General features: G+C 48.6%; 1 protein-coding gene across 1 annotated transcript in view; it reads left to right on the forward strand.

The window, feature by feature from the left end:
• Positions 1–24,487, forward strand: part of sea (mitochondrial citrate transporter scheggia) — a 67,266-nt gene that overhangs the window by 26,499 nt on the left and 16,280 nt on the right. Inside the window, exons 5-6 of the mRNA XM_050172641.3 lie at positions 11,219–11,439; positions 12,968–13,041. Of these exons, the coding sequence (XP_050028598.1) occupies positions 11,219–11,439; positions 12,968–13,041 (295 nt within the window). The remainder of the gene's footprint in view (positions 1–11,218; positions 11,440–12,967; positions 13,042–24,487) is intronic.

A 24,487-nucleotide genomic window follows, 5' to 3' on the forward strand; every position in this document is an offset into this window, starting at 1 on the left:
CCATATAGTGGCACTGCCGAGAAGTCTGCACGTGTCCTCCGAGATGCGAAGCGTGGCACGCAAACACTAAGAATTGTTCCCTTTCTTGTCGCACATTCAATGGCACATACTCAGTGACTCAAGTTGTCCAAAGGTTTATAGAAGAGGGGCACATACACAGTGCATTCATGGTGCAGCTCAACAAAATGCTAGCGTTGCAGACGTTCATTGAACAGCATCACATACCCAGTGCATTTGTGGCATGGCCTGCTAATGCATTGGGTTGCTGTCCTTAAGGAACCTGTGTTCATCATCATCATCATCAGCCTGGTTACTCCCACTGCAGGGCAAAGGCCTCTCCCATACGTCTCCAACTACCCCGGTCATGTACTAATTGTGGCCATGTTGTCCCTGCAAACTTCTTAATCTCATATGCCCACCTAACTTTCTGCCACCCCCTGCTATGCTTCCCTTCCCTTGGAATCCAGTTCGTAACCCTTAATGACCATCGGTTATCTTCCCTCCTCATTACATGTCCTGCCCATGCCCATTTCTTTTTCTTGACTTCAACTAAGATGTCATTAACCAGCGTTTGTTCCCTCACCCAATCTGCTCTTTTCTTATCCCTTAACGTTACACCTATCATTCTTCTTTCCATAGCTCGTTGCGTCGTCCTCAATTTAAGTAGAATCCTTTTCGTAAGCCTCCAGGTTTCTGTCCCGTAGGTGAGTACTGGTAAGACACAGCTATTATACACTTTTCTCTTGAGGGTAATGGCAACCTGCTGTTCATGATCTGAGAATGCCTGCCAAACGCCCCCCAGCCCATTCTTATTCTTCTGATTATTTCCGTCTCATGATCCTGATCCGCCGTCACTACCTGCCCTAAGTAGATGTATTCCCTTATCACTTCCAGTGCCTAGCTACCTATTGTAAATTGCTGTTCACTTCAGAGACTGTTAAACATTACTTTAGTTTTCTGCAGATTCATTTTTAGACACACTCTTCTGCTTTGCCTCTCCAGGTCAGTGAGCATGCATTGCAATTGGTCCCCTGAGTTACTAAGCAAGGCAATGTCATCAGCGAATCGCAAGTTACTAAGGTATTCTCCATTAACTTTTATCCCCAATTTTTCCCAATCCAGGTCTCTGAATACTTCCTGTAAACACCCTGTGAATAGCATTGGAGAGATCGTATCTCTCTGCTTGACGCCTTTCTTTATTGGGATTTTGTTGCTTTCTTTATGGAGGACTACGGTGGCTGTGGAGCCGTTATAGATATCTTTCAGTATTTTTACACAGGGCTCGTCCACACCCTGATTCCGTAATGCTTGCATGACTGGCGAGGCTTTGACTGAATCAAATGCTTTCTCGTAATCGATGAAAGTTATATATAAGGGTTGGTTACATTCCGCACATTTCTCTGTCACCTGATATATAGTGTGAATATGGTCTATTGTTGAGTAGCCCTTACGGGATCCTGCCTGGTCCTTTGCTTGACGGAAGTCTAAGGTGTTCCTGATTCTATTTGCGATTACCTTAGTAAATAGTTTGTAGGCAACGGACAGTAAGCTGATCGGTCTATAATTTTTCAAGTCTTTGGTGTCCCCTTTTTTATGGATTAGGATTATGCTAGCGTTCTTCCAAGATTCCTGTACGCTCGAAGTCATGAGACATTGCATATACAGGGTGGCCAGTTTTTCTAGAACAATCTGCCCACCGTCCTTTAACAAATCTGCTGTTACCTGATCCTCCCCAGCTGCCTTCCCCCTTTGCATAGCTCCCAAGGCTTTCTTTACTTCTTACTTGTGGGATTTCAAATTCCTCTGGACTATTCTCTCTTCCTCTATCGTCGTGGGTGCCACTGGTACTGTATAAATCTCTATAGAACTCCTCAGCCATTTGAACGATCTCCTCCATATTAGTAATGATATTGCCGTCTTTGTCTCATGACGCATACATCTGATTCTTGCCTATTCCTAGTTTCTTCTTCACTGCTTTTAGGCTTTCTCCATTCCTGAGAGCATGTTCAATTCTATCCATATTATACTTCCTTATGTCAGCCGTCTTACGCTTGTTGATTAACTAGGAAAGTTCTGCCAGTTCTATTCTAGCTGTAGGGTTAGAGGCTTTCATACATTGGCGTTTCTTGATCAAATCTTTCGTCTCCTGCGATAGCTTACTGGTATCCTGTCTAACGGAGTTGCCACCGACTTCTATTGCAGACTCCTTAGTGATGGCCATAAGATTGTCGTTCATTGCTTCAACACTAAGGTCCTCTTCCTGTGTTAAAGCTGAATACCTGTTCTGTAGCTTAATCCGGAATTCCTCTAGTTTACCTCTTACCGCTAACTTATTGATCGGCTTCTTATGTACCAGTTTTTTCCGCTCCCTCCTCAAGTCTAGGCTAATTCGAGTGAGTTCTTGCCATCCTATGGTCACTGCAGCGCACCTTGCCGAGCATGTCCACATCTTGTATGATGCCAGGGTTAGCGCAGAGTATAAGGTCTATTTCATTTCTAGTCTCGCCATTTGGGCTCCTCCACGTCCACTTTCGGCTATCCCGCTTGCGGAAGAAGGTATTCATTATCCGCATATTATTCCGTTCTGCAAACTCTACTAATAACTCTCCCCTGCTATTCCTAGAACCTGTGCCATATTCCCCCAGTGACTTGTCTCCACGCAGCTTACTTCTTGCCTACCCTGGCACCCATCACCGATTCCACGTCTTCATAGAAGCTTTTGACTTCCTGGTCATGATGACTGGATGTAGGGGGGTATACCTGTATGATCTTCAATTTGTACCTCATATTAAGTTTCACAACAAGACCTGCCACCCTCTCATTAATGCTATAGAATTCCTGTATGTTACCAGCTATATCCTTATTAATCAGGAATCCGACTCCTAGTTCTCGTTTCTCGACTAAGCCCCGGTAGCACAGGACGTGCCCGCCTTTTAGCACTGTATATGCTTCTTTTGTCCTTAACCTCACTGAGCCCTATTATATCCCATTTACTGCCCTCTAAGTCCTCCAATAGCACTGCTAGACTCGCCTCACTAGATCACGTTCTAGCGTTAAACGTTGCCAGGTTCAGATTCCAATAGCGGCCTGTCCGGATCCAGGAATTGTTAGCACCCTCTGCTGCATTGCAGGTCTGACCACCGCCATGGTCAGTTGCTTTGCAGCTGCTGGGTACTGTGGGCTGGGGTTTGATTTTTGTGTTCATATGGGAGGTTGTGGCCAAGTACTGCACCAGGGTGGCCAATCCTGCTCTGGTGAGGGAGTGCGTTACCGGTTTTGGTCACCGGGATCAGGCCGCACTCCAGGCCTGTTTGTGCAATTTTATCAACACGCGGATCTTTTTTTTTAATCCGGTGGAAAATTGCGTGGCACCAGGATGCGAACCACGGTCCTCTTGCACGCGAGGCGGATGCTCTACCTCTACGCCACCACTGCAGGCTGTGGGTAGAGGGTAACCTGTGTTATGTGGGTTCGATTCTGTCACGATGCGCCTGGGTTCATGAACGAGGGAGGGCTCGAGGCACCCTCTGTTAGACAGACGCTCCGCAGCATGGTGGTGATGAACAATGACTGACCACCGAGCAACTGTGCTCGCCGGTGTTTATTGGCACGGTGACTAATGTTCCCTACCGAGCCTGGCAGGCCAACAAAGATTATGCTTGAGGGGCCGTCACATGCTTGTTACACCCCCTTACCCACAGTTCGTTTGTCGACAACAAAAAAACGTTCAAGTTCAAAGTGTGAGGCTCTGCCTCCGTCCCAGCCAAAACGATGGCGCCTGCTATCCAGGGGATTAACGGTCCGGCGGCCTCCGCGGTCGAGTACTCTGCCTGGGCACCGGTGTTGACAGGCCGGGTGTGGCAATGCTGGATGCTGCCTGAGCCAGCCTCGCTCCGTCCGGAAGGTCCGTAGTGGTCTGCCTTGCGAGTGATTTGGTGCTGGACTTGATATTGGCTCAACGGGTGCCGCACAACTGGCAATGCTTGCCGCCTCCGAGGTGGGCGGTGCTCCACTGGAAATGACTGGTGTTGCCACTAGTCCTCCTGCAGGCTGGAACTCTGAAGTGGCAGTCGAGGGTACTTGCCAGGTCCCGATGCGAGGCCTAACATGGTCGGCGTGTCTGCCAGCTTCTGCTTCAGCTGCTTCAAGAGCACTGTGGATTGGAGGTCCAGATGCAAGACGTCCAAGGGTGTCTTGACCATCCCACCCAGCAGGAGCTCACAGGGGGCACAGCCAGTGACATCGTGGGGCGTGGTCCAGTACTGGAACAGTATCTGGGCAACCTGCATCCGGAAATCCCGTCTGGCTCTTCTTGAGCTTGTCCTTGATGGTTTGCACCACCCCCTTGGCTGCACCGTTTGAAGCAGGGTGGTACGACAGAACCATCATCCGGCGGATTCCGTTCTTCGTCAGCCAGGCCAGGTACTCTGCGTTGGCAAAAGCAGGACCATTGTCGGCCACGATGACGTCCGGCAACCCCTGAGCAGCGAAAACCTGTCATAGCGCTGCAATGGTTGCACGTGCTGATGGAGGGGTGACAGGTAGAACCTCTACCCACTTCAAAAAGACGTCCACCACCACCAGGAAGTAATGGCTCTTGAGGGGCCCCCAAAATCCACATGCAGGTGCCACCAGGGTCTCTGTGGGAACAGTCGGGGAGTGATTTCCACATGACGTGAGGCCCGCTGATGCTCCTGGCAGATTTGGCAGCTCTGAACCATGTGAGCGATGTCCTGGTCCAGGCCACCAAACATGGGACCGGGCCACCATCTTGGTCTTTTCCACGCCAGGATGACACGCGTGCAGCAACTGCAGGACTCTGGACGGAGACTTTGTGGGATCACCACCCTGGAACCCCACAGTAGGCAGCCCTGCTGCGAGCTCCACCACGCGGCCGTGTGGCTATTGGCCTGCTGAACCAATTCATCCCCACGGGACACCGCCTTGACCACCTGAGACAGGACTGGGTCCCGGCTGGTCGCTTGCGATACCGCAGATCTGGAGAGTACCTCCGGGTACGCATGCTCCAGCATGAACACTTCAGCAGGTTCTGGAATGGCATCAGGCACCTCTGGCAGGGGCAGGCGGCTCAGGGCGTCAGCAGGTCCTAGGTCCTTTCCCGGACGGTAAACCAGCTGCTAACTGTAAGCTGCCAGCCTCAAGGCCTAGCGTACCACTCAAGGTGATGCCTGCACTGGAACAGCCTTGTCAGGCCCCAGCAGCTCCAACAGCGGCTTGTAGTTCGTGACTGCCTTGAACTTCCGGCCCCACAGACACTGGTGGAAGCGTTCGACACCGAACATGAGGGCCAAGCCTTCCTTGTCCAGCTGGCTGTAGCGTTGCTCTGCAGCATGAAGCCGACGTGAAGCAAACAACACAGAGCGTTCCTGGCCATCCTTGTCCCGGTGCGCCAGGACGGCTCCCATGCCGTACGGTGACGCATCTGCGATCAGGACGACAGGCTTGGAAGGATCAAAGTGAACCAGCATTGGAACCTTAGTGATTAGCTCCTTCCTGCGCTGAAAGGCCCAGTCCTGCTCCTTCTTCCCGACCCATTCCTGACCATCTCGAAGCAGAAGATTGAGCGGCTGTAGATGCTCTGACAGGCTCGGCAGGAAACTCCTGTAGAAGTTGATGAGGCCAAGGTAGCTCTGAAGCTCCTTCTTGTTCTGCGGCTTAGGCGCCTTGAGCACAGCATCAACTTTGCGGGGAGCCTAGTCTAGGCCAGCCTGGGAAATGACATGTCCCAAGTATTCAACACTGGGGCCAGGAAAATGCATTTTTTCAGCTTGAGCTTGAGACCAGCGTCCTGCAGTCTTGCCAGGACATTGTGCAGGTTCTGCAGGTGGTCCTCGTCGCTGCCAGTAACCAGGATGTCATCCAAGTACGCTGCCACGTGCCTCATGCCCCTGAAGAGGTTGTCCCTCTCTCTCTGAAATATGGCTGGGGCTGAGGCCACGCCAAACGGTAAGCGTGTGTACTGACAGAGCCCCAAAATTGTCGATATTATGACATACTTCTGGGAGGCATCCTGGAGCACCAGCTGCTGGTAAGCATCTCTGAGGTCGAGCTTGGTAAACATCTGTCCACCGGACAATGCTGACCAGAGATCTTCAATCCGGGGCAGCGGGTACTTCTGGACGGTAGTGACGGGGTTGATGGTAACCTTGAAATCCCCGCAGGTCCTGACACCGCCGTCTCGCTTGAGGACTAGTACAATGGGAGCGGCCCATTCAGACGTCTTGACGAGCACCACGATGCCCTCTCGCTGTAACCGTTGCAGCTCCTGGGTGACCCTGTCCTTCAGGGCAAACAGCAGTGGGCGAGGCTTGAAAAAACATGGCCTGGCTCCCTCGGGTACATAGATGCCAGCCGTCGTGCAGACGAATGTGCCCACCCCTGGCTGGAACAGGGACTGGAACTCGGTCAGGAGGCTGGGGACATCAGTCATCACATGCAGGCTGGCTTCCTGGTACTCTGCCAGGCGAACGCCCAGTGCATGAATCCAATGTCGGCCCAGTAGCATCGGCGACGACCGCTTGGTTAAGTAAAGGGGAAAGGTTTCCTCCCTGTCGCCAAAGCGAACACTGACCTGGGCCTGACCCTGGACCTGGGAGAGCTGCCCGGAGTAGCTGCACAGCATCACACCCGAAGCCTTGACGCACACACTGGGGAATGTACACTTGAAGAGTTTCCCGGCCATTACTGACACGCTGGCCCCTGTGTCGAGCTCCGTGGAATTGGGGAGCCCACAGACTTCAGCGGTCAGCATGTACAGGGTCTGTTCTGAAAGTAGTAGGACTAACTTTTTAAAAAAATTTCGTTCATGATAATAGTACAAGCAATACGAATTTATCAAAGTAGCACCCTTTCGCATCTACACGCTACTGCTAACGAGTTTTCCAGTTTTCGTATGCCTCCAGGAACGCCTGGACCGGATTGCTGTTTTGCTCCCTCGTCATGTCCTGTTGAACTGCCTCTACCAATCCATGATGCTTCCCCTTGAACGTCGATTTTATTCCCGGGAGTAGAAAAAGTCTGGTGGGGCCAAGTCGGGGCTGTAGGGAGGCTGAGGCAGCGTTGCCACCTTGTGCTGGGCAAGATACTCCACTACGCGGAACGCTGTGTGGCTCGGCACGTTGTCACAGTGCAGCCGCCAATTCTTGGCAATGGCTGGGCATCCGCTCACGAGCAATGCGCTTTTGCAGTCTTTTGAGGACTTCCACGTAAAGAACTGCATTAACAGTTTGTCAGGGTGGTATGAACTCTTTGTGGATGCCTTCATGTCGATCAAAAAAGCAAATGAGCATGGACTTTTGCTTGCATTTGCTCATTTGTGCTTTCTTGGGGCTTGGGGAAGAAGGGGTAGGCCATTCTGAGCTTTGGCGCTTGCTCTCCGGGTCGTAATCAAACACCTACGTTCCGTCACCGGTCACTACATTGTCCAAAAAGTCGGGGTCCTCGTTCACATGATGAAGAAAGTCCTGGCAGATGGCTTTCCAGTTGGCCTTTTGCTCCTCTGACAACCACTCGTGGCACGAATTTTGTGCACGCTTTCCTGATGGCTAAGTTTTCTGTAACGATCTCAAGAACTTGGGTTTGAGGAATGCTCAAGTCATCGGCAATCATTCTGATATTCGTCCTATGATCATTCTTCAGTGTAAATTTTTCACTCGCGACGCATTTTCATTGGTCTTCCCAGTCGAAGGGCGTCCGGAGCGGTCGTCGTCTTCCAGTGTTTCCCTACCTTCTTGGAACAGCTTGTGCTACTCAAAATCACCTAATCTACCAATGGCAGCATCACCATAGTCCTACTTAATCACGTCGTGAGTTTCTTTGCACATTTTACCAAGCCTTACACAAAATTTGATTGCGTATCTCTGATCCAGTAAGCGCTCCATGATTCTCCGTGACGAGGCGTTTCGACAGCGGTTCACAGTACAAGCGACCTGCTCTCTTCAACGGCCGAGAGCCGACTGCCAATTTTTCCCAGCATTCCCAATATCCCCCTTCACCAATCCTGCGCACGCAGACCGCCTCTCGTCTGCTCGTTCGCTCAGGAAAAAACCAGTCCTACTACTTTCAGAACAGACCCTATACAACGGCACAGACGATGGAACAAAGCCTGTGTGCCACATGTAGAAAATCAGCGGGTCCTAAGCCACAACGTGGAGCCTCGCCACGGAAGAACTCGAGCCTGCTGCCTCTCGCCCCCGCTGCGTACCCTTACGACAGCTACCCAGGCCGCGGGCTTGTGTGGTACCTGGGCTTGAACCAGGCTGCTGCTGCTGTTCGCTGTTGGTCCCAACGTTACTAGACTAGCTTCAGTTTTAAAACTCTGCGCCGTTGCGCGGAACTGCCACCCGCCCGCGCCTTCGTGGCGCTGTAGTCGCGCCCAGCTTCACTTCCTCACTAGCCGGCTACGCGGGCGGGCCGCACTAAGCGCGCGGTGCAGCGTTCGTGTATTCTGTGGTTCGTTGTTGACAGTGAATTTCGGCAAGCATGTCATCCATGGAACTGTAGCCTTCGCCGAGTTTCGTAAGAATATCAGCAAACGATGCCGATGTGCTGCGTACCTGGCTGCATAGGCGGCTATCGGAACGATGTCGACAATTCGGTGCACCACTTTTTCTGTGCTTGGCGTGAAACAGAGCGATTCCTCGTGCCTACGGGAACTCCCTGCGAAATCCGCGGCGCGCGTTCGTCGTCGTCTTCCACAGCTGACTGCGTTGCCGTTCATCATTCCAGCGTAGAATTTCACTTCACTTCTGTCGTCGTAATGTGGAGGCCGCGTTTACAGGGGTATGAGCCATTGCTTAAGGGAGTATGAGCCACTCATTGTCTTACGTAACGAACAGATTTAATTTTGAAGAAATTTAATTTCGAAGAATCACAAACGGCAAATCGCGGGCGAAGGCTACTAACCACGCCGCCGAGCAAACTCGAGACATCGAACGCAAGCGACAACTGTGGACTGCGGGCATACCGTCAGTGACATCGTTCTCTCCGTCACAGCCAATTGTGTGTGTACCCTCATAATTGAGAAATACTTTATTGAACCCTCGGGATTAACCCAGTGATAAACACAGGGTCCGCACGTTTCAGCTTCGCTGATTAACCATCTTCACGGAATGAAAAAGTCGACTTTTTCTTTTTTGTGGCTTGTGTGTTGAAAGACCGACCTCATCTTTCTTTTTGTAGAGCTTCTTTGGCGTGGTGAGAAGCTTCAGTGGGGATGAAGATCATCCTACAATCAAGCACTTTGGCCAGATCTTCAGGCTCGTGAGCCTAAACTGCGTGAAGCGTTAAGATGACAGGAAGAAACACAGGACATTTAGAAACGCAGCTTCAGCGCTTCGCTGTATGCGTTTCTTCGTTTCGTGCTGTTTACCCTGCATTCAGTATGAACCAACCTGCCTGATAAATCTTACTGCTGTAGGTGGATACCGCTTTCTCGTATCACTAATTAGGACAAGGGAGAACGCCAGCGAGCGTGAAACACGTGCAAACTGCCCGTCCGCACGAGCTTAAGGCTGCGGCGAGGCGTCTGCAGTGGAGCTCAATGGAATGGCGCTGCCATCTGGCGGCTGTCACAGAAGTGGTGACAGCAGCTGTAAGCGCGTGGGCGGGGAGTTTTACAACTGAAGCTAGTCTAGTAACGTTGGTTGGTCCTCCCCCTTCGGCATACCCGTGCCAGGTGCCCAGTTTACCCACACGTGAAGCATTGTGCTTGAGAGAACTGGCACTGTGAGGGGGGGAGTAGGCAACACCACAGTGACCGCAGGTACTGCCCTTTGTCGCCAACTTGTTGACCGCCACTTCCACCGTCGGTGAGCCAGTACCACGGGCAATCTTGCCGGCATCCTTGGCGGCAGCTTCCATTGCCAACGCTGCCTTCACGGCATCGTCCAGCGAGGGGTCGGGAAGCTCCAGGAGTCACGTCTGCATGGTAGTGTTGTTGATGCCGCAGACAAAACGGTCCCGGAGCAGCGAGTCCAGTTGGTGCCTGAAAACACAGGCACTCGCTAACCCTCGTAGAGCAACGACGAACTACCCAAGGGTCTCTCCTTCCCGGCGACTCCAGTTGTTGAAGCGGAAACGCTCTTAATATGGACAGTGCCGGGTTGAAATGTGAGCGCAGTATGGCGAGCAGCTCACCCAGCGTCTTAGCATGCAGCATGGCTGGCTTGAGAAGGTCGAGCAGGAGACTGAAGACGCGGGTCCCGCAGCTGGCCAGGAAAATGTCCCACTGTTTGGCCTCGGGTGTGTCATTTGCCCGGAAGAACATGTGGACTTGTTCCTCGTAAACTGGCCAGGTGGACCCATCTCCCTCGAACTGCTCGAGCCTTCCATACAGCGGCATTTAGGCAGCAATCGGGGGCGGTGTTTCGCCGCTCGCGGCGGCATGGGACAATCCGTGGGTACTCGTTGCCAGTGTCACGATCTACCCGGGTTTTTGAACGAGGGAGGGGTCGAAGCACCCTCCTTTGGACAGATGCTCCGCAGCGTGGTGGTGATGAACGATGACTGACTGCCGAGCAGCTGCGCTCGCTGGTGTTTATTGGTGCACTGACCAATGTTGCCTACAAAGCCTGGCAGGCCAACGAAGATTATGCCCGAGGGGGCGTCACATGCTTGTTACAGATTCATTCTAGCATTGGAGAAATTGAAGGGATCTTTTTGTCATTGTGGAGGGGCACATTCCCGGTGCCACACACCAAGTGGCACACACCTAGTGCTCCAGTTTGGCGTCAGAGTTTCATTGAAGAGCATACCCAGTCCTGTATCTTCAGCTACCCATGTCGGTGTGGAAGAGGTTTCTTCAAAAGCGGCACATATGTACAGATTGCCACATACCGAGTGGACCAAATTGTTCGGGGTGTAGGTTTCGAACCGTGTTGTCTCAGTACAGCGGCTCGATACGCTACCTATTTGACCATGGACTACCCGGTGACCCAGGTAGGCGGGAAAGTGGTTAGAGACAGGTAATAAAAAGCTAGCCCACGGAGAGTGCCTGAAGTACTCTAAAAATGCCAACACATTAAAATTGAGGTGATAAAGCAACACATGTGCTCTCTACGTGGTTGAAATAACCAAGCCTTTTTTCAGAGAGACTTGTATGCTAGCGTACATGGTCACCTAGTTTTCATTCTTTACCTGGTGGCCCTTTGTCCATATTGAAGGTGAGCCTGACAAGTTTCTGCCCTTTCTCTCGCAGGCATTAAGGGCACGTATCAAGGTGTGACAGCCACAATCATGAAGCAGGGCAGCAACCAGGCGATTCGTTTCTTCGTCATGGAGACGCTCAAGGACTGGTACCGAGGTGGGGATCCTAACAAGCCGGTCAACAAGCTGGTGGTTGGCATGTTTGGTGCATTTGCCGGAGCCGCCTCCGTCTTTGGCAACACGCCCATCGATGTGGTCAAAACACGCATGCAGGTAAGGTCCCTTCATTCTTAAAAAGGTGGCCCATTTGGTTGTTCGGCAAGACAGCACAGATGACAAGACAGGTGAAACAAACAGGACAATGCACTATCAACTGATTTTTTAATTCAGAGTCATACATAATATAATGCAGAGGACACAAAGGGCACAACACTATCTACAGTCATTATCTGATTTTTCAACCTCCTTAGGTACCACAAAAACATCAAAAACATCTGGCAGTCCAAAATGAGTTCTAATTTTGCATGCGACCTTCATTGTGCCAACTGCATGGCATCGGCATTTTAGGCTCAGTGCTTTCTGCCTACACCAGTGCTTAGCTCATTTCATTCACAGACGAACTTAACGCGAGCTGTAGTCTACAGCTAATCACCGGTGGTTGTACCAGCAGACCTGCATGTCAACCTGTATGGCCCTCAGTTTATCCTGTGGGTGTAATGTAATCTTGGGCAGGGTCGCTCAATGAGCGGAAAGCTTCTTGCGATGGTTTAGGTAAATTTTCATTACGCTGACACTCCCTTTGTTGTTGGACTTTAACAGTGCTGCTTTGTCGCGGGTTGGCAACCGAAGTTGCTGTTTTTTCATTGAGAAATGACGTCGCCAAGTAAATCGAGGATACAGAACACAACCTTAATGGCACTATTTTCAAGATTTTCCAACACCATGTGTGCGAGTACTATCAGGCAAATTGAAAGAGATTCTGTGCAGAATCTGAAAGTTCCATAATTGAAAAATTAATTGCGGGCATTGGTGGCTTTGTTTTTGGCTCGTCTTTGCTGAGCTATGTCAGGGGTAGTGCGACATGGTCACCGAAACCAAAATTGATGATTGTATAGTTTTATGTTGATATTGGTTTGGTCCCAATAATTCATATTCCGAATTCCGAAATTCAATGCAAAGCAAATACTGTATAGCATAACGTTCAATAGAATGTTAAAATATACAGCCGACTCCCATTAACTTGACCCTCAGGAGACTGACGAAATTGATTGAATTATCCAACAGGAAGAATTAAACAAGATGCAGAAAAAACGTTAAAAAACACTGCCTGGTTCATTTGGCAGTATTTTTCCAATTCTCATATGGGCGCATTCACGTTAGGGCACGTGTCAAACTTGCAAAATTATAGTGATTAGCATTGAAATTGTATCCATTATCAGGAATTGTGCTCTTGCCATCAGCTTTGGTAAATGCATCCTCAAAATTTGTAGCAAAATGCATTGATGTTCCAGTTAAACTCTGGTCAGTACTGTGAAAACATGCTGCTCAATAAGGGCATGCTGATGAACTAAACATTTATTTATTGTTTTGTTTGGTCTGTTCAATAATTCAACATTTCTACAATTCAGACATTTCTTCCAGTTATGGGAAAATCAGATTACCTGGGTTTTACTGTGCTGCCAATTCACAGGCACTGAGTGATTTTAGTGCCAGTGATTCCCCCTGGTGACTTGAGTGTAAAACTCAATCTCCCACCAGTGCACATTTTCATGATTCTTTGTTCGCCACACTCTATTTGCAGGGCTTAGATGCACACAAGTACAAGAATACGTTGGACTGCATTTTGCAGATTGCCAGGCATGAGGGCTTCCCTGCGTAAGTTACTTTTCTCTGCCTTTTTCTGATGCTTGCCATAAATGCTTCTGGTTGTTAAACTTGTATGCAGCTGTGTCAACTAAATATCGCTGAGAATTAAAAAATATGATTGCTTTGCGCAAACTACAATACTGTATTTACTCGCATAATGCTCACACTTTTCTGTCCAAGAAAATTGACGCAACTTCAAGGGTGCGATCATTACACAGGTGAAATTTCCCGCAAAAAGAAAACATTTTTTTCATCTCGCATTTGCTGAGGGATGACAACAGGTCAACATATAGGCAGCTGCCACTGTATGTAGTGCGGGACAAAAAAAAAAAAATGGCGGCCGCAGAGCAAGCCGAACACTATTTTTTTCTTCTCGTGAGTGCATTACGTGCATTGAAACAGTTTCTTCCGTATCAGTAATGAATAGTATTGTTAATATCGTCCGCTTTGAGGGGACAGAAACAGATGGGTGCGCTTGACTGCCAGTCACATAGGAACACATGGTGGGCATGCTGCGGAAACTGCTGCATTTGTTTTCACTGTTATCCTAATACGGCAAGTTTCCGCTAAGGATGGGCGAATATCTTCGCTGTGGTACAAGCGTCGGCGTATGAATAGGGTACACTTCTAATGTATCAGTGTAAACGTGGCTGTTATCGTTGCCGCTCGCGATTTGTTGCGTGCCCACGACTGCAGACGAGAAGAATCGAAAGGCACCTTTTTTGTTGTTGTTGTTGACCACAACCGTTATAAAGCCTACACATAATAAGGCAAGTTTGGTTGCATCTTTTTTTGTCATGGAAGTGCGGAAAGTGATGAGAGGAATGAAATGGGGCATCTGCTTATAAATGTTTGGTGCGTGCACACCGCTTGGTTTGTCTTGAAGAATCGTTCGCGTAGCATTTGACAGATGGCAAGCGCGATCATCATTAGCTGGACTTGGCACATGACTTATTGCTGCAGCACGTTCGGGGTGCGATCATTACATGGGAAATTAAAAAATTTCGAATTTTGACGACAAAATTGAGGGGTGCGATCATTATGCGAATCTATACGGTAAACCTCATCAAATACGGCCCTAGTTTGTGGCACTAGTAATGAAGGGTTGTGCTCTTTTCGCGACATGTCAGCAGCTTTGACTGTGCATCTTTGGTCCTTATCAAACGCGAAGCCGTGGCTTTAAACATGTGTAAGATAAGGTTTGCATTTGAGACTGCCACTTACGTGAACTTGCTGTGGGCCTCCCACTTTCAGAGCCTGTGAAAGGCAGCAAACAACGCCGAACCTGACAATAAAAAGAGTGCCCATTCTTTGCAGTCAGCACCGAGTCGCATAGTAGATGATTCTCGCATTTGTCTGTTGCATAGATTGGCTCTTAACGAGCGGACAATAATATATAAAGACCATCTGCCATAAAGATGAAAATATTGTTTTGTTTTCTGGAAGAAAACTGGAAAGCAAAACTTGAGCAATAACAGATTGTCATATAGCACAGTATGACCCACTACAGTAGCCAACAGATTTTTTGGACTCCAAAAATACGGACTTGATGTATGCACCATCAGGGTTCCCACAGAGTTAATGCATTCTCACGACCGACTTTCCAGATAAATTTAGGCCCTAAAGTTCTACCTTTCCGGACTAAATCACTCGTTCCGAGCCACGCTGTAGTGAACTAGAGAGTACCCTAGTGCTGCGACCGGCCGGGCTCTGGCGCCTGCCTTTTCCACGGATTCCGTAAAATGCGCCACTGCTACCTTTTTTAGCCACATTGTAAGTTAACTTCAATGGCTTCAGCTGCGATTCTCATGTGCACGTTTGTTTTCTGGTTAATGCTAACATAGAATAGGCAGGGGAGTCGCTGCGTGGCTTAGCTACCTGTATGTATTTTGGCAACCCGTATATATATATATATAATATATATATATTCTCTTTCTTTTTTCATATTTACCACATGCGCTCAGAACTTTCGCTACACAGCAATCGGAATTAATTGCTTATTATAGTCATACGCATTTGACGTGAATTCAATATAGTTGTGATGCAGGCTTACTATATAAACGACAAGAAAGGGGGGTTAATCGAGGGGCCCGGTATTTATTTATCATAGAATAAGAAGCCAACAAATTAAGACACGAAGGACAACACAAGAAATTACTTGTACTTACTAATTCAATTAAAGAAATGATAAAGAAAATGAAAGTGGATGAAGGCCGCGAATACATGCAAAATTGCCGCGCGACTGACCGCTCGAGGCACTTTACGTGTATTCGCGGGCTTCTTTCACGCTCGGAAAAAACACTTTTCATAGCACGTACTGAGCAACAGATAGCTGTATCGGGAGTTTTTCATGTTGCTGTACAATTTTCTCATTGACATTTTTCATCTAATTATAAACTTGAGAAGTTGATTATTTAAGACTAATTATCCAATTAAGCAGAATTTAAAAAATTATTTGAGTATCTCCAAGCGACGCCAAACAACATTACCTTGGTTCTGTCCCGCTACGTGGCATTCACATATCTTTAAGGTGTGGCTAAGGTTAGCTGGGACACCCTGTATATCTTGGTTCGAAATGGTACTCGCACGCCACTGACGACTCGGTCAGAGGCTTGTCATCCCTCCGATGGTTACACTCCCACAATTTCTACTGAGATTGTCCCTAGGAGCTGCAAACAACGATGCTTTCAGAGTGCAAGGGTAGCCACTCCGGCAACCCTGAGTAAAACAGTGTGAGAGTCCATCCTTCACTTCAGCATGCCGCAAACTACATGTCCTCGCAATCCTAAATGTCTGCAATATAAAGTTTGTAAACAGGGATAAGGTGCCTCAGAAAGGCTGGCCAACGTTTCGATAGGAGGACCTATCTTCGTCAAAGGCGGCCTCATCATCCTTGGCATGTTAGTTTTAAAGGGTTAGTGCAGTGACGTCACGTGCGGTTGTTGTCGGTGGCAGTTGTTATAAAGGGAGAGACTTCAGAGATAATGAGCTGTCGCCCGAAGTCTGTGAGTGTGATTCCCAAGACGAGGGGACAAGAGCGGGGGAGTGGGTATGCGGGGAGAAAAGAAAAGCAGAGAGAGAAAAAAAGACAGGGCGACACCAAGACGAAAAAAAAAAAGAGAAAGAACAAGAAGGAAAAAAAATTAAAGATAGACGGGGGCATGGGAGGGCGTTGGGGAGGCGAGAGGTAAAGGAGCATTCAGGGGTGTCGTTGGTGGCATGTATTTGTGGCCTTAGAAGAGGCCGGTCAGGCGGTCAGTGCACGAGTAACACAAAATAGTAAAAAAAAACATGAGTTGAAAGAGTGATTTGAGTAGCATAGCAGCAATACGTCGACTAATTTTGAACTAGTTAAGATGGCGACGAGGAGTCTGTGGTGCAATGTATGGGGTGACTGAAAGGCAGCGGCATGGTCTTTCAACGGGCATTGCCCCAGTCACTCAACGTAGGTGTCGTTACAGCGGCATCCAGAAATGGCGATACCCTGGGTTGAGGTGCCGAAAAAGGCATATTGACTTTGGAATGTGTTGGTGAGAGTGTTTCCAAAATATATAAAAAAAAGAAGAGAAAAGAGAGGGGGGGGGGGGGACCGAAACCGGAATAACAAACAGGAGGGTGACGTGCGCAGAAGCAGGTTTGGGAGTGCGTTACGCACTCCCAAACGTGAATAACATCTTCAGTAAATACTACCCAATTCTCACCACCAACCAGAAACTTAAGATTTTCCCCAACCCTCCCAGAGTAGCCTACAGACGCAACACTAATTTTGAAGATGTTCTTGTGCACGCCAAACTAAAGACAAGAAGGAAGTTGGGAACCAGTCCCTGTGGCCGCCCCAGATGCTCTACACGCAAACATATTCAATCTACTACTACAGTAAAAATTACAGCGTCGAATTACGCACACAACGTAACTTAGGCCTTCACCTGCACATCAAGCAACGTAGTCTACTGTCTAGAATGTGCCACTTGTAGCAAACAATACATAGGTGAGACTGGACAACAAATTCATACAAGACTCAACAGTCACCGCGCGGACACAAAACACCATTTACCCAAAGCAGTAGCCAGCCACTTTAATGAACATGGTCATATATTTGACAAAGCAAGGCTCTATATACTACAAATAAATTTCCGTTCCCCTCGCGAAAGGAAATATACGGAATCATACCTCATACACATGTTTAATTGCCTACACCCGATAGGAATTAATTTGGCAAGTGGCAACGTAGAATCTTTAAAAGCGGTAACTGAAATCTGAAATTCTCATATCATCAACCAAGACACAAAACACATTATGCCACCAGCTAACCTTAATTCTTAACCTCACCTACTCTTCCATTTCGAGCAAAAAAAAAAATTTTCCTGCATACTACTCAATTTGATATACTCCTTCAGGTTCTTACGTTTATATCAACAGTACGACCCCCTTCTCCCATCTACACTTCCCCCGCCCACTTCTGCGCACGTCACCCTCCTATTTATTATTCCGGTTTCAGTTCCCCCCCCTCTCTTTTCCTTTCTTCTATATATTTTTTGAAACACCCTCACCAACATATTCCGAAATCAATATGCCTTTTTTGGCACCTCGACCCAGGGTATCGCCATTTCTGGATGCCGCCGTAACGACACCTACGTTGAGCGACTGGGGCAATGCCCGTTGAAAGACCATGCCGCTGCTTTTCAGTCACCCCATACATTGCACCGCAGACTCCTCGTAGCCATCTTAACTACTTCAATATTACTCGACGTATTGCTGCTATGCTACTCAAGTCACTCTTTCAACTTATGTTTTTCTTTTTTTTATTGTCTTTTGTGTTACTCGTGCACTGACTGCCTGACCGGCTCTTCTAATACCACAAATACATGCCCACCCCTGCATGCTCCTTTACCTCTCGCCTCCCCAACGCCCTCCCATGCCCCCATCTCTCTTTAATTTTTTCCTTCTTGTTCTTTCTCTTTTTTTTTCGTGTTGGTGTCGCCCTGGTTTTTCTTTTTTCTCTCTCTCTCTCTCTCTGCTTTTCTTTTCACCCCGCATACCCACTCCCCCGCTCTTGTCCCCTCGTCTTTAGAACGAAGCTCACAGACGTCGGACGACAGCGCTCATTACCTCTGAAGTCTCTGCCTTTAAAACCAGCCGCACGTGACGTCACTGCACTAACCCTTTAAAACTAACATGCCGAGGATGACGGGGCCGTCTTTGGCGAAGACAGGTTCTCCTATCGAAATGTGGGCCAGCCTTTCTGAGGCACCTTATCCCTGTTTACAAACTTTATACCACAGTGTGCTATTCCATCTGTCAGCCCCTTTCTTGATTTTGGACTTAAATGTCTGCAAGGCACTCCAGTAATTTTAGGGAACACACCGGTACACGTGCAGTCGTTACTTCGTGGCTGCCAACTCAGCAGTTCGCGAGACTCGGGAGTCAGGCAGTTGCACCCGTACGTGCTGTCCCTTGGAAGAGGCACAGTAGCACCATAGGAAACCCTAGCGGCGGTCCGTGGTGTTCCTGACCATCAAGAGAGGCGGCGCAGCCTTCCTGTCGCGCCACTAGAGTATGTTCTAGTTTACTATTGGGGGCGAGGAGTTACAGAGTCTCCATTTGTCGGAAGCGCTTCCCTTGCGTAGTGTGAGGGATAACTCGGCATGCTCCTCATAGATTTCGCTTATGGCGCTCAATATGAACACCACGTGGCAGCCCTCCTGGAGATTTTTGTAAGTACTCTCAAAACAAGGGAAGTTTTCTCTGTCGAAATAATCTTGGGCAAACTGTAAGCACAGAACCGTTTAGAGACGCTATCTCGTTACCGAATGTGTACAGTGAACGCCACTGCGCACGGTTGCTGCGATGGAGTCTGCCGAACCGGCTTCTTGCGTGAAAGGTAGGCAAACACTGAGAGCAAACTATGTGGAATATGTTCTTATAGTGGGCTGTCTGTATAACCAAATGGGGCATAACATAATGAAGCCTCAATGCAGCGATCACACGGGTTCACAGCGACCGACTGCGCGTCTGCATGCATGTCCACGCACAATGTTTTGCTTTCGCTGTGAGCACGTTTTCGTACCGTGCCGTGAGCCACCGCATATGAGCATTTGGCAGTACACAAGCAACCATTGTTGCGTGGACGCTATCAGAAGTTCAAAAATAATTTCGTTATAGAGACTTCGACACCTGGCTATGGCGACTGTGATGTGCCGTTGCGACAATTCAGTCTTTTTTGTCTTCTAAATGCTTCAACATTTCAATATTATTTTTCAAGTTGCGTCGCACTACATGTTTATCGGTCTTCTTTCTCAGCATGCGATTTCTCTCTGCTTCTTTTTCGTAATCCAGTGCATTAATTCATAACACAAACATGACCATATGCCATGCCTTTTTTAATGTGCGTCTTACCACTCTCATTCTATTCCAGTGAACTTGCCAGTATCTAGCATCAGCAAGTTTATAAACAAACTAAAGAGTCATGACATTAGCTGGGCAGCGGGCGCGGACGAGCGTCTCAGTGTGCGTTTTCTGCTACTCACCGAACATCGCAGTCCCGACGCCACAGCAGAAATCTTCCTCGCGTCTGTGCTTTCTGCATACCCGAGTTGTAGCCGGTGGCTGTTTGCCGGTTCTAAGTTTCGCGATCCAAGCTTCACACAGCTTCTTGTCCTGCGGCTACGTGTGAATAAGGCTGATACCGGGCTTCGTTGCGTACGTCCTGCACTGCGGCACCGAGCCGTAGCCTACCATGCTGCACGCCTCCAAAGCATCCACTACCTATTAAAGTGCTTTCAAATGCTTTCGCGCAGATACACAAGGCAGGAAAACCTCGCCACTTAATCAGAACCACTGCGTAAGTGGAAAACTTTGATTTTCAGTTCGCTTAGGCGCGTCCGAAGCAGCCGACATTGCCGCTCTGTCCACGTGATCCCTCATGCCACGTCACACCGACAGTGGCGCCAGCTTTTCCAGTCGTGGAGCTCGCCCCCAATAGTCACACTACGAGATCTTGAATGTAACCTTGTCGGATTTTCCGCTGGCTTGACCTGGCTTGGCTTCCACTGGCCCGCTCTATAGCCCCCAAGATTGGGAGGCGCTTGCTATCAGTGAGGTTTGTGTTCGATTCAGAAAATGTGCATGGCACCACAAGTGAAAAGGTGCAGATGGTGGTAGTTATGGTGTGCCGGGTTGCGCCCGCTTACTGCAACGCTTACTGCCCGCTTACTGCAATTGCCAACGCGGTGACGCTCTTGTTGACTGTATACGGAGACGTCACTATTGCGCAAAACCAAGCAAACCTGATCGCTCCCAAGCTTAGTATAAGACAGGGCAGCATTAGATTTCTTTTTTAAGCCGCTATAAGGCTAACATTCATTTTTGTTTGGCTGAACGAGTTTCTTGAACTGTTCGATTTTTCGGACTATTTCTTGGTCCCCACAAAGTCCATAAAATCGGTCAGCTGCTGTATTAAACTGATAAACCTCCCTAATATTCAGGAGAACATCCCTATTCCTTCAGCTTCAGAGGGAAAACAATGCCGACGATTATAATACTCCCTAATGCGAAATTTGAGTGTGGTTTCACAGGTTTGTGCAAAATATTCATATCACCCAAAAGTCATATAGTGATGACAATGTACACAAAATCAAGAAATCGTGAATTTATTGGCAGCAGGACAGGTTGCTAACATCCATCTACGTTTTCTTCTTGCCCAAATAGTCAATGATCACCTTCTGGAAGGTGTAAAAGTTGGCATACGTGACCTCATGAATGTTTTCGCACTCCAGTGCACACCTCAGCACGATTGAGTGCAAGGAGCATTTCGGCCATTATGGGTTGCTCGTCATGGCTGCTGCCGCAATCGTCATTGCTGCTGTGATCGTTGTTGCTGCAGTGGTCCTCGTCTCCTTCCTCGCTGGTCAAAGCATCGGGCTGTGATGTGGAAAGCTCTTTGGCAATGTCCTCCATGGTACGCAAACCGGAAGTCACGAGGTCGTCCTTGGCAGTGACAAAATCGTCCTTGGGCCAAGTAACTGCGAGCTCGCTTCAATCTTCAATTCCAACTGCTGGCTCTTGCCAGCAGATGGCTTGCCAAAGATGGCTTGCCAAAGCCGCATTTCATAAAACAGCTTTGAAGCAGCAAGGCTTCTAGCAACAGCCAATAATTGTCAGCTGTGCCTTTTCAGAACCATCTGAATTGCAGCAATATAAAACCGAAATCCGCTACTTGCTCTTTTAACTGCCTTGGCACACTTCGTCTTCAAAACATAGGCTCTTCTCAGGCTGCAAGTTATAGAAGAGACTGGCTTCATCCACGTTGAACACCTCACGTGGCTCATATCAAGCAACGAGTAAAGGCAGCGTGGTTCCCATCCATTCGTTTGCAATGGCCTCGTCCACTTTTTTTTGCTTCCCTACTCGCAGACTTGTAGACGACTCCATGTCTCGCCTTAAATCGGTGGACCCAACTACCGGAGGCTTGGAAATTCCTCACGTCAAGCGAGAGTGCGATGTCTTCAGTCTTCTCGCACAACACCTTGCCACTGACATTCACTCCCGCCGCCATCACCTCTTCGAACCGCGTTAACAAATCTTCCTCAAGCTGCACATGATGTGGAGGTTTTGCTTCTTTAGCGTTATCACTGAATCCTAGCACATTTTTCATTTTCGGGTCACGCTGACCACCAATTGTGCACCACGTGAATGGTGCTAAACCTAACTCTTTGGCAAGGTCAGTTAATTTTCTCTTTAAATCTTAGTCCACCTCATGAAGGATTTTCAACTTTTACTTGAGTGACAGAGGCTTTCTTGGCATGCTGGCCATGGCTAGATCAAACTCCCAAGACGATCAAATACCATTCAAGCGTGTGTAATGAACTACTGAGCGAAGACGAGTGTTGCATGCAAAAAGAAAAAAGAAAACAAAGAAACTGAGGTTTGGCCGAACACGGCCCGGTGGAAGTGCGTGCCTGTCCCACCCCTCAGACCACAAACCGGCGGGCTGTAGAAGGCTGGCTGGCTGACATGCTCTCGCAGGCTTGCTACCATCGTTCCCTTATGCACTTATACCATCATCTGGTCCGCTCGACAGGGGTACCAATGAGAGAATGCGCAACCGCATGACGTAGCTGGTTGCTTGCCAACTGTGGATCCCACCCAGATCTCGCAGTCCTGCTGTGCTAGCTTGTCTGCACTGGTCACTCCACTGGCTTGGTTACCGCCGCCACTGTTGCTCATGCATTCGCATGATCCGCAGCAGCGTGGCAATGCGTTCGGAACAGACAATGTTTTCCGTATTGTAAGCAATGTATTTTGGCTGGGGAATGCTACGAATTCATATACCACCGAAATTCGTATCAGCTTTGATCATATCACCTGGGTTTTACTGTATTGAACAATCGCACCAATCACCGCACCAACTGGTAGGGCCACAACGTGACGCTATACATAGACTGGCCAACCATTTGCCACTTCCTGGCAACTGCAGCTTATGCAACCATAACCTTTTCCGGGAAATGCTTGCAGCAAACGCTATGCGGGAAAGCGAGCTTTCTGGTTCTTCTTTTTTTTTCTTTCCCCTGCACGGCCGGATGGATGGATGGATGTTATGAGCATCCCCTTTGGAACCGGGCGGTGTGTTGCGCCATCAAGCTCTTGCTATTATACTGCCTAATGTCCTACCTAGGTCAAACAATAAAAAAGAAAAAAAAAAACACTATGAACTACCACGCCCAAATTTTCTTATCCCCTAGTGCGAACTGTGCTTTTGTACGTCTGTCTTTTGTCGTTTCCCTACTTTTCGTCCACCAATCCTCCAGTCGCCTCTTACTAATGCCTATTGCGGACATGTTTACTTTTCCACTGCTCTTGCTGAACCCAAGGGCTTCAAGGAGGCCAGTGGCGCCTAAATCGACCGCTGGCTAGACGTCTTCACATTCTAATAAAACATGCTCCATAGTTTCCCTAGCTTTACCGCAGCAAGCACATGCTTCTTCTTCTTTCTTATATCTCGCTTTATAGGTATGTGTTCTAAGGCATTCCGATCTCACTTCGAGAAGTAATGAGCTTCCCTTTGAGTTATCATAAATTGTTTCTTTCCTGATTTCGTTTTTTCCTCTTAAGTACCGTATTTACTCACATAACTTGCGCACTTTTTTCACAGTTCTGGAGCTCTGAAAAGGGGGCGCGCAAATTACGTGGAGATTTCGCGAACACATCCGAAATAACATGCAATATGTAGTAACGTACGGGCTATATACATTAAAAAGAAAATAAATTATAGCACAAACAAAGGGTACTTGTTTATTTAACAGAATTAGCACATACTTTAACCAGCCAGATCTGATCATGCACGGTCTAGTTGGAATCACTGGTCGAGAGGTCCGACTGGGAATCATGGTCGCGGCCGCTGTCCCTGCTCTCCCAAAGCGCATCGTCCTCGGTTCCGTCGAGCGCGTTCGTCTTCTTGAAGCTCTTCTCGACAATACTGTGAGAAACCAGGTGCCGCGCTGCGAGTATCCACTCGCAGACAGTCTCTAGTGGCGGTCTCTTTGTTCTGCCATTGGGAGTGAGCCCATGCTCTCCGCTGGCCATCCATTCCACGTACACCTTGCGCACATAGTGCTTGAAGGGTTTATTTACAGAGACATGCAAATGCTGCAGAAGAGATGTTAGTCCACCCGGGATAATAGCCAGGTTGGTCCTCATGTCTCGCAACTTCTCCTTTATCCTGTTCACGAGATGGCCTTTGAAACTGTTGAGCACCAACGGCGATGGCAGTTGCAGTAAGGCCCCTGGTCGCTTACCCCAGACAGTGTCGAGCCAGTCATTCATCAGTTTTTCATTCATCCAGCCTTTTTCCTTGGGCGCACATGTGACTACGGCCTTCAACCTTCAATTAGGGCAATGTCTTCTGCTTGAAGATTACAAACAACGGTAGTTTTCGTCCATCAGCTGTCACTTCACGCTTAACCGTGCAGCATTGCTTTTCACAGCCAGTTGTCTTTATAGGAACGGACAAGATGCTTTGCTCACTCACTGTTGCGTTAGGTTAGGTTATACTCATGCCGGGAGAGAAGGGGAGATAGAGGGAGGCAAACGCTCGAGCAGCTCCCACAACCCATGAACAGGTTTGCGAATTCGGGTACGGTCCCTAGAATATAATATTCTAGGGACCATAGTTCGGGGTCTTCCGCAGAAAAGAACAAAGTACTCGAAAGAAGGGACTTCGCACTTGCAGCCCGTCTTGTGTATGACTTCGCTCGCCTGCGCGGCAATGGGCACGGCCGTCCAAAGTCTCTCCATGCGCGCGCGTGCCGACGAGCTGGCTCGAGCCAGACGGAGAACGCAAAATGTGCGAGTAAACATTTTTTTTTTTTTTTTTGTAAAGCTGGCTAAATATTAGGGGTGCGCAAATTATGCGAGGGTGCAAATTATGCAGGTAAATACAGTCGTTACTCATGGCAGG

The sequence above is a fragment of the Dermacentor andersoni genome, chromosome 3, assembly GCF_023375885.2.
Source record: "Dermacentor andersoni chromosome 3, qqDerAnde1_hic_scaffold, whole genome shotgun sequence".
Classification (NCBI taxonomy): Eukaryota; Metazoa; Arthropoda; class Arachnida; order Ixodida; family Ixodidae; genus Dermacentor; species Dermacentor andersoni.